This window comes from Chelonoidis abingdonii, chromosome 1 (genome assembly GCF_003597395.2).
Source record: "Chelonoidis abingdonii isolate Lonesome George chromosome 1, CheloAbing_2.0, whole genome shotgun sequence".
In the NCBI taxonomy this organism is placed as follows: domain Eukaryota; kingdom Metazoa; phylum Chordata; order Testudines; family Testudinidae; genus Chelonoidis; species Chelonoidis abingdonii.
This window is the reverse complement of record NC_133769.1, coordinates 15577537-15592187: the sequence shown is the minus strand read 5'-3', so window position 1 is coordinate 15592187 and position 14651 is coordinate 15577537. Positions and strand designations below refer to the sequence as shown.

Below are 14651 nucleotides of genomic sequence, written 5' to 3'. Positions count from 1 at the left end.
TCTGTTCTCAGTTACTTCGGTGTCAATCTGGAGCAAATACAGCAAATTGGAACAACTGAAATCAATACAATTACTCCAGATTTACATTGGTGTAAATGACAGCAGAAAACTCTATTTCCTTCAGACATCTCTTACTTAAAGTGATGCACAAAGAGTTTTCTATCTATCTAGGTTCTTACATAGCCCTTATCATTCTAGTAGCTGAGCACCTTACACCTGTTTACCTTTGAGAAGCTTTTCTTTTCTGCTGAAACTTCAGCTAATCCCCAGCTTCTTTTCTACATGTGAGCTGATTCTTGCCTAGTAAAAATCACAAGCCCTCCCCAAGTCAGTAAGGTGAACATTAGCTTGGAAAAGAGATGACTAAGGCAGCATATTATAGAGGTCTATAAAAGAATGAATGGTGTGGAAAAAGTGAATACGGAAGTGTTATTTAACCCTTCATGTAGCACAAGAACCAGGGGTCACCCAATGAAATTAATAGGCAGCAGGTTTAAAATAAGCACAAGAAAGTACTTCTTCGCACAACTCAGAATCAACCTTGGAACTCATTGCCAGGGGATGTTGTGAAGACCAAACTATAACTGGGTTCAAAAAAGGATTAGAAAAGTTCATGGAAGATAGATCTATCATTGGCTATCATCAAGATAGTCAGGGATGCAACCCCATATTCTGGATGTCCGTAAGCCTCTGACTTCCAGAGACTAGGACTGGACAACAAGGGATGGATCACTCAGTAATTGCCCTGTTCTGTTCATTCCCTTTGAAGCATCTGTCCTTGGCCATTGTTGGAAGACAGGATACTGGCTTAGATGGACCATTGGTCTGACCCGTATGGCCATTCTTATGTTCTTATTAGGTTTTCTCTCACCATTTCAAACCTGTTATTTCCTTTATTATAATTTCTAGCCCAAGTAAACACAGATGAAAAAAAGAAACCTATTAGGGTGGGGCAAGGGGGTATACATAGAAGTATAGGACTGAAATTAAATAAGAACATTTACACTGATATCAGGACAAAATTCCTAATGGCAAGAGCAACTGGACAATGGAATAGTCTCTCCAGGGAAATGGTGGGAAAAAAGACTAGATTGGGCAAAGCCCAGGAGGATGGAATTCTGTTGTGAATGATCCTATACTGACCATGTAGATGGACTAACTATGCTATTCCCTCTTTTCTTTCTATCATTCAACAATTCCTCTTTATTTTTAAGCAGTTGGGTAATAAGGGTAAAAATAAAGTAATGCCAATAGTGCATAGATAGTGCTTCGTATTTTCAAAATCTTTTACAAGTGTTAACTAATTAAAATTAATTAGACATACAGTCCTAGCCAGAAAGCCATATAAATATGTCTAGAAGAAGCTAGTGATGACCCACCCTCAAGAGACAGCACAGTCCAGTTTATAGGGGCACTGAACTAGGATTCAGGAAACCTGGGTTCTCGCCCTGATTTTGCTACTAAGATGTTGCGTGACCTTTGACTAACTCTTGTTTCTCACCCTTTTTGTTACCTATTTCGACTGCAAGCTCTTCTACATAGGGATTGTCTCTTACTATGTGCTGTATATACTACTGTGTGCCTAGCACAATGGAGCCCTGACCTATTGTGAGGACTATCATAGAGTTCAAAGCCGGAAGGGACCACCAGATCATCACATCTGATCTCCTGTACATCACAGGCCACCAACAGCACCCAGCTCCCACACACGAAACCCAACAACCAAAATTAGACCAAAGTTATTACAGTCCACAGCTGTATACACCTACTATAATACAAATAATAATAAGAGTGATGTTATCTTTACATTTCCCTCATCAGGGCCAAGATCCAAACATAAACAATATGTTCAGCATTGGCTAGTCTCTCAAATCAAAAGAAAAACAAAAAACAAAACCAAGATCATTCTCAGGTGCAGGTAGGTCACTATGCTGTAGCATTTTGAACTACCAAAGCTCCACCCTTTTCTGAGAACTCTTACATATCAAGCATCATAAATGTAAACATATTTCTGCGTGGCAGAATAACATAGCTTAGCAGGCATTTTTAATGGGGTATTCTGTTAAACCACAGGGATATAACCATGTTTCTGTAATATTCTAACACTTTAATAATGATGCCTTGCACTAACAGAACAACCTTCATTTGAAGATCTTAGAAAGACGTGCAAGCCTGAATTCATTTTCACAACACTGATGAAAAATATATTAGGGTCTGATGGAACCCTCATAGACACCTATGCCATAACTGCCATTGACTTCAGTGGTCCAAGCTCAAGCCTTATAAACAGAGAATCAAGGTAACAAGAGTTTAATAAAGACCAAGATGTGTAGATCCAGGTACCAAAACTCACAAACAATTTTCTCCAGAGGTACAGAGAATCCATAACTCCTATCAACATTGGCTTGGATTTGTGGGTCCTCTGCATCTCTGATGATCAAGCCACTGCTTCGGGTGCCCTCAGGTTTTGAGAGAGAGAGAGAACAGAGCAGGAAATTAGAAAATTAAAGGAGAGAGCGGGCTAACTGTCAATTCCAAGGGCAGCGCTCCTAATCACACTGCTGCCGGTGTTAACACTCCATGTTCATTTGCACTGTTAAAAGAGCCTTTTCTTTTGTTCTTCCTGGAAAGTATAATTAGACTAAAACTATATTGTTTAAATTGGAAATTTATGTGAAAATTAAATGGATTCCTTATGAGAACTTGACTTTTTTAATCCAAAAATCATCTTTCCACATGCACTCTGCCTCCAACGTCTGAAAAAGCAAAGGGTATTTTAGTTCTTCTCCCTGGTTACACAGGCTGTTTGTTCAAAGTTACTGCTGTTTCTAAATGTGATATCTGATACTACCAAGATAAAGAACAAGAGAAATCATTGATCTTTTGCAATAGGAATGCTGAAGCTCTAGTCTCAGATGTTTTACTGTCAAATCAAATCCAAGTGTCTCATTATCTCAATAAATTTTTCTCAACACAGCTAGTGTTAAAAAGAAACAAATTAGCTTTTCAATTCAGCCAAGAAATTTGAATAACAAAAATACATATTAGTTTAATTTAACCTGCGCAAGCTGCTTGGTGATTAAATCTGGCATAAAACTCAATACAAAGATTTAAATGTGAAAACACCAGAAAGGGGCCTTGGAAAGTTCATTAAAAATCTGTTTTTTATAGTTCTCTTTTTTTAAAAAGAAAAAAAGAGTGATTGACACATCTACAGAAAACTATAGGAACTGATAAGCCAGACGACACACGTCAGTAGTTAGATTAGATAGATAGCTTTTGTGAGTCATAACGATTTTTGGAAAATGATGACAACATAAATATTTTGATAGCTAGACTATTTGAGTTGTCTTCAAGTAATATGTTTGCAGCTATGTAAATTATTATTATTATTATTATTTTATACTGCATCACTGATGTTCAAATCTATTTGCAGACTGATAAAAGTGCCAGATCCCTGCCCCGAGGAACTCTTTCATTCCTCATCTGATTCATTAACCTGCTTACTAATAATATCTTTTCAGTTCAACTTTGTTTTCATACTACTGGAAATGACTGGAAAATTAGGTCCTATTAAATAATCATGAGTGTAAACTGTGATTCACCAGTTAAGTGAATGCCATTACTGAGAACCTTATTATAAGCTTTCATTATTATCATACAAACCAAAACAGTGCAACTTTGATATAGACTGTATCCTTTGATGCTCTACAGGTGTAAATAAAAAATCATTCAAAACTATATTTGGCATGTAGCAACATGTAAATGACACAGTGTAGGGAATAAGAAAGTATTCGAAGTGAGCAACAGAGGGAGAAAAGAAATTTTTTTTCAGCTGATATTTGAAAAGAGGTGGATGGTGAAGGAGGTAGGGAGGCTGCTCCAGATGGCAAGAGATGTAGAGAAGAAGGATTTCACACAAACAGCAATGAAATCAAGAGAGGAAGGATAGTCTTGTGGTTAAGGCACTAATGCAGGACTTGGGAAACCCAGGTTGAGCTCCATGCTCTACCACAGATTTCCTGTATAACCTTACCCAAGTTAGGGCTTGTCTACACTTAAAACACTGTAGAGCTTAAGGGAAGATACTATTTACTCCAACAGGAGGGGTTCTCCCATCAGCGTAGGTACTCCACTCCCCACGAGGCAATAGCTAGGTCAATAGAATTCTCCCATCAACCTAGTCCTGTCTACACCAGGGGTTGGGATTTTTCATACCCCTCAGCAGTGTAGTTATACCAATCTCATTTCCTAGTATAGACCACGCCTTAGTGTCCCTGGGACTGTTGCCACACACCTCATGTAGCCATTTATATCTGTGCAGAACACTACTGAAGAATGGCAGTATTTTATACTCATTTTGCTCCGGTGTACCAGGTGCCAGATTGATGAATTGCAGATTGATGAATTATTATTAATGATTTGTATTACAGTAGCGCCTAGGAGCCCCACTCATGGCCCAGGAGCCTGTTGTGCTAGGCGCTGTACAAATACAGAACAAAAGCCCCAAAGTGCTTACTATTAATCCATATGAATGCTGAATTGCTGCTCTAACCATCTCCTTCCCCCCCCACACACACACCATTGTATAATGGGAATGACAGTACTTCTCTATGTCACAGGGAAGTTGGGAGGATAAGTACACAGGGACTGGTTCGGAGGCACTCAGCTACTGCAATGATGGAGGATATAGAAAGACAAGCTGTGGAAAGATGAAGGAGGGTGGTGCTAGATGAGGAAGGGGGAGCTGAAAGGGAAGTAGTGGAAGATAATGTTTGTAAAGTAAACTGGTGCATACCAGGGAATATGCACTGTATGTGAACTGGCTATCCCCCAACAATCTGCCTTCTTGAGGGTCTTTGATTAAACAATATTTTCAGACCTGCAATGGATGTTTAGGAGGCTTAAGGCAATCTGACCTCTGTGGTACCTGGGCAGCAGTTTTGGCTGGTTAAGAGGATCAGTGGCCACTTTAAAATCTGGTATCTGATGAAGCATCATGACTAGAAAGTAAAGCTATAAATCAGGGGTCGGCAACCTCTGTCATGCGGCTCGCCAGGGTAAGCACCCTGGCAGGCTGGGCCAGTTTGTTTACCTGCCGCGTTGGCAGGTTCGGCGGACTGTGGCTCCCACTGGCCACGGTCCGCCATTCCAGACCAATGGGGGTGGCAGGAAGCACCCCTGGCCGAGGGAGGTGCTGGCCGCGGCTTCCCGCCTCCTACATTGGCCTGGGATGGCGAACCGCAGCCAGTGGGAGCCGCAGTCCACCGAACCTGCAGACATGGCAGGTAAACAAACTGGCCCAGCCCACCAGGGTGCTTACTCTGGTGAGCCCGTGTGCCAGAGCTTGCCAACCCCTGCTATAAATCACTGCAGAGCTGGGAAGAATTCCATCTTTCAGTCAATGGATAGCAGTTTTTTGTCTCTAGCCTTTTTGATTCACTAGTTATCAGGCCTTAATTCTGATTACCATCTTGCCTTTTTCCCCTCCCATTTCAATTCCCTATTACCATTAACACTAGACCCAATGTTCTATACTATCTAAGAGCCTAAAATCCACTTTGCAAATTGCAGGAACTCAGCATTTCTAACTCTAGTAAATACTGGTTTCTAAAGTAAGGTTGCAAGATAACAATCAGAATGACCTGACTTTAAAAACATGAGTATCACCTTAACTTATTCTTCCCAATATTTTTATTGATCCTGGATGTTAACAGTGTCTATCTATTAAAACTTCTCAGCAGTTTCACAAAATGTAAAGAAATGTTAGTATTTGGACCTCAGCTTTGAGTCATCCACCCAGAGAAGCCAGAGAAGTTGTTGTATGTCCCAAGCTGTTGTGACATCACAAACAACTCCTGTACCCAGGTGCTCCAGTGGCACAATGATCCATAGAGTTTAAGGCCAGAAGAGACCATTAAATCATCTAGTATGAGCCCTGGCATAATATAGGCCATAAAATTCCATCCAGTTATTCTTGTATTGAGCCTAATAACTTGGTTTTGACTAAAGCATATCTTACAGAAACTTTATCACATAGTTTTGATTTAAAGACTTCAGGAGATGGAGAGCCCACCACTTCCCTTCAAAGCTTGTTCCAATGGTTAATCACCATCACTGTTTAAAAAAAGGGAGGGAAAGAGGGCTTATTTCTAATTTGAATTTGCCTGGCTTTAACTTCCAGCCATTGGTGCTTATTATGCTCTTCTCTGTTAGAGTCAACAATGATGTAGCATACTGTAGTTTATTCATGTGAAAGTGCAATACCTTGGTACTCATGTATGTCCTCTTAACGCAATTAAGCAGAGAGAATATCAAAAGGAGAAAACCAGATGATAAACCTCAGTATTTTCTCCATTTAACTTCACTGGAGGGTCATAACGTGTACAAGAACCGCTTGTGATGTCAGCAGCAGAATGGAACTCTGTCAGTGGGCATGCCTGTTGTGTAGTGCCCCCTGCTGGCCAAGCATGGCTGTGCAGCATCCTGCCTCTTATTTCCCTTTCCCAGGTTCCCAGGAATAATCCAAAGAGGTGTATGTACAATAACAAACCCTCTTATTGGGGACTGGTTTATTAACTCTCTTCTGCCTCTTCTGCCCCAGTCTCCTCCTGGGCACATCCCTCCTCCTGGAAGTCTCTCTGCCTACAACTGCAATCCTCTCTACCAGGCACAATTTCCCAGGCTCTGCTCAGTCTCTCCCCTTAGCTCACCTGGGTACATCCATTTCCAGGCCTGTAGTCTCATCCCTTTGTCAGGGGGTTGCGGTGCTTCTGGACTCTGAGCCATTGAACTCTCTTCCCAAACTGCTTCCTTCAGGAACCCTTTCAGCAACAGCAATAGCTCTCACTCCCCACCACCACCCCCAGTTTCCTCATCCTGTTTCCCTCTTTATATGGCCCAGATGCCTTCCCTTATGCCCAAATGGACAGCACATAATCAGTCACAGGTGCACTGGACACCCCCTTCCCTCTTAAAGGGGCCAACTGCCCCATGACAAATTCAAACAGCCCCTCAGTCTTTTCAGGGATAGGGAACCAGATGAGGGGCAAATATCAATTTTTTCTTTAAGTTTCGAGAAGCTATTGAAGTTTCACATAATTAAATTACAATAACTGGAGTGAAAACTATTTCATAATTTAGGTGGCACCCACAATTAAAGGTTGCATGTTTCATGATTCATCCTGACAGTGAGAATACAAATGCTTTCAAGAAGTGCAAACTTTTCTTATCTTAGGTCATCAGAAAGAAAGTTTTCTGACCAGTGAGAGCCAGTACCACCTATTTACCTGTACCCACCTATCAGCCCCTCCTACCTGCACTACCACCCTTATGCACATGGCACCATCCACAAAGAGGTGTCCTCAACACTAACACATAAGGTGGATATCTTCCTGCATCAGGTGGAGGAGGAGGAGGCTAGGTGTCTGCTTGCACAAGAGAGGAGGAGGACTCATTGTTTTTACAAGGGAGGAGGTTTATCCACCTCTACTAATAGCATCTTGGTATGAGACCCAGCCAGTCACCGACAAGCAAAGGAGTTAGTGGTTAGAGAAAGCCTGTGTGAGCATGAGGAGTGTGTGAATGAGTCAGTGTATGTTGAAAAATATATGTGCATAGGTGAGATTATTATGTGTGATTGAGACACAGAATATGTGAGAGTGTGCATGTATGCAAGAAGAGCCTTTAGTCTGGGTGTGAGACACAGAGACGGGGTGTGAGAGAAGAGTGCTTGTGGGACAGTCTTTGAGTGAATGTGTGGCAAAGTGCAAATGAGAGGAGCGAAAAGTAATGTCACGGTGAGTGTCTGAATATGGAAGGAAGAGTGAGGAGACGGGACTTGAACAGAAAGGCCCTCAGACAGTGCAACCACCTCTGGGTTCCTTCTACACTGCACTTAACAACCAGGGTGGGACACAGTTACAGTTCATTTGTGGCCATACACAACAACTGAGTTGTTATAACATAATTTGGGGTTGTCTGTGCAAATAGGGCCATATCTCTTTATTACCAAATTAAAGGAATCACATTCCACCCCTATCTTTTCAGAACTAGAGCAACAGTCCCATAACATTGATATAACAGCGTTTGCTCCCTTCTAAACATGCAAAATGATGGCCCCAACAGAGCTATAACTATAATGTAAACAGAACCTAAATACTACAATGATAGATGCTTTAGAAATGCAGGATGGTTAGATTAAACAGATCAGCTGACCAACCTAAGGCTTTCTCCCCTTCCCAACCTCTGTTCATTCTCTCTGGTGCGCTTGGCATTGGCCACTGTCAGAGGACAGGATACTGAGCTAGAGGGACCTCTAGTCTGACCCACTATGGCCATTCTTATGTTCTTAACCTAATGCATAGACAGCATTCTGCATCTCACGATCTCTTGGAATGTCACATTATCAGCTTTAAAAATGACACTGATGTGGCTTTAAAATTTCAAGGGCTTACAGAGAGAACAGTATTTAAATGATTTATCTATTTTCTTAACAGATTCCATTATTGTTGTGAAACTTTACATCTCCCAGTGGCAAGTTGATGCAGTTTTTCACCTGTCCAAGTGGGTGAATTGATTGTCTAGAGCTACAACAGGTGAATTTGTTGAACTTTATGTATCAGAGGGGTAGCCGTGTTAGTCTGGATCTGTAAAAGCAGCAAAGAATCCTGTGGCACCTTATAGACTAACAGACTTTTTGGAGCATGAGCTTTCGTAGGTGAATTCGTCTCTTAGTCTATAAGGTGCCACAGGATTCTTTGCTGCTTTTGTTGAACTTTGTAAAGATAAACAGTGGGCCAGCTCCTCAGCTAATGTAAATTGATGTTGCTGTACTGACTTTAATGGAACCATGACAATGTATATCAGCTGCGGAACTGGGCCAGCATTTATCACTATGTTTTTGTTTGGTTTTAGGGGAAATATATTTCCTTCTGCATTGACTTTCCTCTTTAACTGGACTCTTAGTTATTTGTCCCAACATAATATTCAGGAGTGAACACGAACAACTTCAAAAATGGGGATAAAGGCAACAAAGGCACTACCAGACTTACTTACATAGAGTCTGGTTCACTACCATGTTATTCTATTTATACACCATTGGATGGGGTGAAACTGGAGTAACAAATGGATAAATCAGGACCATAATTTCCAGTGCAAAGTGATGTCAATACAAAACAAAAGAACGCAATTCCTGAAGTCAATGGGAAGTTTGCTTGAGTGCTAGGCTCTCAGAGAGATTTTTCAGCAGTATTCTCTCACTCTCGCTTTCCTTCCTTCTGATGTCTTCATCTTCTCACTTCTCCTTTCTAAGCAGTTTCCGCTTTGGTCTTTCTTTTTTGCCCTCTTCATCTCCATTTCTGTCTCCTTCCCCTTTTTTCTTCTCTGTTTACATCTCTCTCTCTCACACATACCTCACTCTTATCTTTCTCTCTTTATATTTGTGTTTCTTATGTCCTTTCCTGATCTCCTCTACTTTCAGGACTGCCATGGAGCAGAGATTTACCGGGATTTTGCTATTGAACAGAAGCTTTTTCCCTGTAGTCCGAGCCCTAGTGTGAAATTGACCAGGGCTAATGCTTGTGACTTTAGTCAATTTCACACTGCTACCAGCACCAGGGGAAAAACTTTTGCAAAATTGCATGATCCAAACCAGTTTCATACTATAGCCAACTCCTTAAGAAAACACCACTGCACAAGATCATTCACTGAAGGCAAATGACCAAGACTTCAGCATTCTAACAGGAGACAGTTCACAGCCACCTAGAGAGATACTGCAAACACAGAAAAAGAGCTGCTCTTGTGTTATAGGTGCTTTCAGCACTTTGGAATCCTTAGATAAAAGATGACAGAGAAGTACAAAATATATGCACCTTCATCTAGGACCTTTCATCTGAGGGCCTCAAAGTTTTTCACCTCTGAAGCAAATAAGTATTATTACACAATTTTTACAGATGGGGAAACTGAGTCACGGAAATTAAGGTCCCGTCTACACTATGAAAAATCTATTATATTATGGAATTAGCTTACATATGTCATTTCCAACATGGTTCAGCATTATATTATAGAAAGGACCAAATCAGGCTTCAGCTTTGTTTTTAAATCATGTTATAAAGGACTTGATCACTTGAACCTCATGGCCTGGGATAACTCCCTATTAAACACTGAAAGCCTGTCCACAGACTTTAATGGAAGGGCCTTAGGGGCCTCGGATCCCGACCCTCGAAGTTATGTACGTTCCGATCTTCCACTGATTTCAATGGAAACTAGGAGCCTTGCCTAAATACCTTTGAGGATCTGGGCTTTGTGAGTTGGACAGCAAATGGTCTAATTTGTCAGAAGATCTGAGCACGGTCAAGTCCCATTTAAATCAATGAGATTGGCAGGTGCTCGGCACCTTTGAAAGTCTACAGCAGAAACAAAATTAGAACTCAGATTTCCTGATTAACAGGCCTGCACACTGCTACTAGGGCATGCTCCCTCCAGGAGTGGTAAAGGAACTGATTCACAAATATTGGGTTTTAAATGTAAAAATATTTATAATTGTCATAATAGGGCCTGTCCTACTTTCCTTATCCCAGCTCCCTTTGCCTTTGATCTGGCTTCCATAATATGTTAATTATTTCTAATTTAATTGGCCTTTTTTTTGCGAAACTTTGCAGTTTGACTATTAAACTAAGTTACATCTAAAACCTTCATTGCTTACAACTATAGTTAAATAGAATCCTGTAGCCAGAGCTTGCAGATTGTGACATTAACAAATAATCTTTAAGGGCACAAACTACTCAGTGGCTACATTTAATTAATTTCAATGGCAACAGTAACACCAGCATAACTGAACCATTGGATAAAATGCACATAGCCACCTTGGGGCTCTAATATGCTTCCACTGATTTCAATGGAGACATGATCGATCAGCCACAGATGTAGGAAGTCTTTGGTGGCACAACTCATACAATGCGGAGAGAACTTCACAGGCAATCTTCTGTGGTGACAGAGGTTTATAATTAGGCTTGGAAGGATTCGATTTTTAATCAGCATATGTCAGTAAATGTTGATTTCATCATACACATAAACCAACAAAAATATTTCCATTGATAATAATCAAACTTTACAAACAGGCAAAGAGAACGTATTAGAATTTGATTTAAATTTACTTTGTACATTTTGACAAGTGATGTTGACAATTTGTGTTTTAATGGTTATAAAACTTTAACTTTTTAATCTCAACATCTACATTAAATAACAATTATCTGTGACTCCTATTGTCTGATCCTCCCATAATTCCCACAACTATGAAAATTTAATTACATGAAAATAAAAAATGTTTTAAAATAAATATTGATATTATCCATTAAAAAATAAATTGAATTATCCCAAGCCTATTTATAGTGGAAACCACAGGCAACAGACTTGTAGCTTTAATTAATCTCTTCATGTTATGATTTTACTTTTTCCAACACTCTTTAGTGTAGGCAAAGAATTACATACCTAAGATGACAAGTAAGGACATGTTTCTTATTACACCAGATGATGTCAGTACAAGAGCTAGACAAAGAGGATGAGAATAAACTAAAATAATAACAACATTTAGCACTTATACTGCGCTTTGCATCTTGAAAGAGCTGTAAAACATTAGTTTGATTAACTAAACTATGCATTTTACTAAATATTACAATATCTACTCTACTTATAATCCAGATGCATGACCTAGTTCAACATTAAATGTCTAGTCTGATTCTTACTCACAGTTTGTTCGCAAGGAAATCAGTGAGTTAGTGAACCAAACATATCCTAATGTTTACAGAGAGCCCTCCTTTGGAAGCAGAAAGAAGTTGAAATACTATGTTAGTCTAGTCTAACTGTATTTTGTAAGTAGCACATACAGTGCTTAGTATGTAAAGTACAACCTAGAATTAATATCACTTATAGTCTTTCTAAAGCTGTGCGTAAAACTGCTTAAAATACAGCTGCCAGGGACACGCAGTATGTGACTGCGACAGATGCTATAGAAGCATAAAATCAACAAATACAAGCAGTCCATATGTTAACCTCTCCTAGAACTCACGGCCATCCACATCCACAATGTCTTTTAAAAAAACTTTTTTTAAAACAAATACACACGCCTCCTTACTGAAGTGAAAAGTATTTTAATACATCCTGTTCCCTTTTTTTTTTTACCATCTGTACATGTTTATTCTGAACCTTCAGAAAGTCTAACATTTTACTAATCTTTATGAACAGACACAAAATAAAACAAAACAGTGAAACCAGCAACAACAGTTAAACTATGGTAATGTACTAGATGAAACACATCCAACCCACTCTTATTATTTCTGATCTTTATTCTACTAAGAGACTCTGACATTAGCTTTAGCAGAAAGCATGAAAGTCAGACTACCCTTACCGTTGCCCCAATCTCTTTCTCTTTCTCAGCCTATGTATATTTTAAATTACATTTCTATTAATATTTTGATAAAACAAACATACTAGTCTGAATACTGGGGTGAGTTGACCAGAAAGTGAGTTGACCAGGGGGGTCAATATTAGATATACAACCATTTTCTCTGTATACAAATATATTGTTATTTCTATTATTGATTCAACCTAGTTCTTGCCACACACTCAATGGAAAAAGAAAAAGAAAAAAGAATGAGATACTGTATATAAGCGGGGCTGTCTTTTGGATGCTTTAGTGCCCAGCAAAGCGCTGGATGGAATAGCACATATGCACAGGCACTCACAGTAACACAAACCAAGCACACAGGTACACTCATACACTTACTAAAACACATCTAGCCACCAATATATGCACACATAGTCTTATATCCGTACTAATACATATCAAGGCATATACCAGCCGGCACACACACTAATTCCAACACATTTTAAAATATATATGAAACACCACACACACAAAAATGACACAATAACAAATCAGCAAGCCTTCAAATGCATAGAAACACATCACAATACACAACACACACTTACATCCTCAATCCACACAAACACAAACCTCAAACACACATTCGTGAGACAGATACACACCAACACAAAGGTATCCGGACACACACACACTCAAATGCATACACACACACCACGAACCTCCTCAATACACACAAACATAAACCTTCTCAAACACACACACGAGACAGAAACAAGCCAACACCAGTGCATCCCGAACAGACACACACACACCACACACACTCAAATGCCTACAAACACGCAGCAAGAGGCACTCTTTGGCTCGTACACACAATCGCACCCCACCAAACACAACCTCGGGCGCAGGCTGACACACGGACACCATGCACACACACTCTCAGATTAAACACCCTCTAACACACACCCCATCTGTGTGTAACTCACACACATAAGACTGACGGGGATGGAGGGGCAGGAGCCAGCCAGCCCGGCCCCGCCAGCGGAGCGGGACGGTGGGTCCGGCTCCCATCACGCCCCAGCCCCAGCAGCAGGACCGGCTGGGCGGCCGCATCCCGGCCGGATCATCACTTACGTTCCCAGGGTCTCCTTGAACTCGAAGATCTTCTTGATGTCCTCGGCTTGCTTCTTCCAGGAGGCGCTGCCCTCCCCGTTCTCCCGGGCCATGGCAGCGGCGGCGCAGCTTTCCCGCCCGGGCAGGAGCCAGAGATGCTGAGTCCAGCGCAGGCAGGCGGACGATTGAGCAGCGGGCGGCACGGGGAGCTTTTGCTTTCTCTTCTGCCGCTGCTGCTTCCTCTTTCCCCCTCTCTGCTGCGCTCCCACCCAGACTTCCTGCTTGCTGCGGCGGCGTGTTTCCTCCGGGCTCCGGCGGACCCTGCTTCCCCCTTCCCCCCTCCTGGCTTCTTCCTTCCCTCCTCTCTTCCGTCCCTCCTTTTTAATTTTCCTCTCCTCTTGCTTTCCCCCTCCCTTTCCTTGTTTCCTCCCTCGCTTTTTCCCTCCTTCCTTCTTCCCTCGTGTCCCTTTCCGTCCCTCTCCCCCCGTCTCTCCTTCTCCGCTCTCACCGATTGGTGCTGCTGCTTTCAAGGGGGATTTCCTTGGCGGGTTTTATCCCCCCCCTTCCGGCCACCCCCGTCAGTTTGCAGCCCCCCGGGGTTTCCAGCCAAACTCAGCGGTAGCAGCCCGGCTGCAGGGAGCAGAGGACACTTGGAAGCTGCTGCTTGAGTTACTTTTGCCGCCCCCTCTCCTCCTCCAAGCAAAGCCCCGAGTCCTTTTCTCTCTCCAAGGGTGCGCCGCCCCCCCCGGGTTAGTTTTCTTGCAGGAGACTCAAGCGGGGTTTAGCGCGCGCCAGGCGAGCCTCGCAGTGCGCGCGAGCCACGGAGCGGCCGGCGAGCGGAGCGCGCCAGGGTCCCCCCCTTGTCTCAGGCTGCTGCCGCTGATGGCCATAGGGATTTCACGGCGCCGGCACCGTGGCGGTGGCTGGTTGTTATGGCAATGGGAGGCGGAGGGGAAAACACTGCCCCCTCTACCCCCACCCCCAGCTCCAGCCTCTCCTGCGGCCGCGCCGCCTGTCAGCGCCCCACCTGACTGAATGACTGACGATAATTCGCATTGCACCAAAACCGCGCACGTCAAAGCCCCCCTACACACGGAGCCCGGAGTGGCGGGGGCCGCCTCCCTCCGCCTGCCAGGCGCGCGCGGGAGCCCCGAGC

The 14651-nt window shown here is 42.3% G+C and overlaps 1 protein-coding gene across 1 annotated transcript in view; it reads right to left on the bottom strand.

The window, feature by feature from the left end:
* Positions 1–13695, bottom strand: part of CAMK1D (calcium/calmodulin dependent protein kinase ID) — a 422396-nt gene extending 408701 nt beyond the window's left edge. The window contains exon 1 of the mRNA XM_032798304.2: positions 13517–13695. Coding sequence (XP_032654195.1) covers positions 13517–13608 — 92 coding nt within the window. The 5' untranslated portion in view covers positions 13609–13695. The remainder of the gene's footprint in view (positions 1–13516) is intronic.
* Positions 13696–14651: the final 956 nt, after the last annotated feature.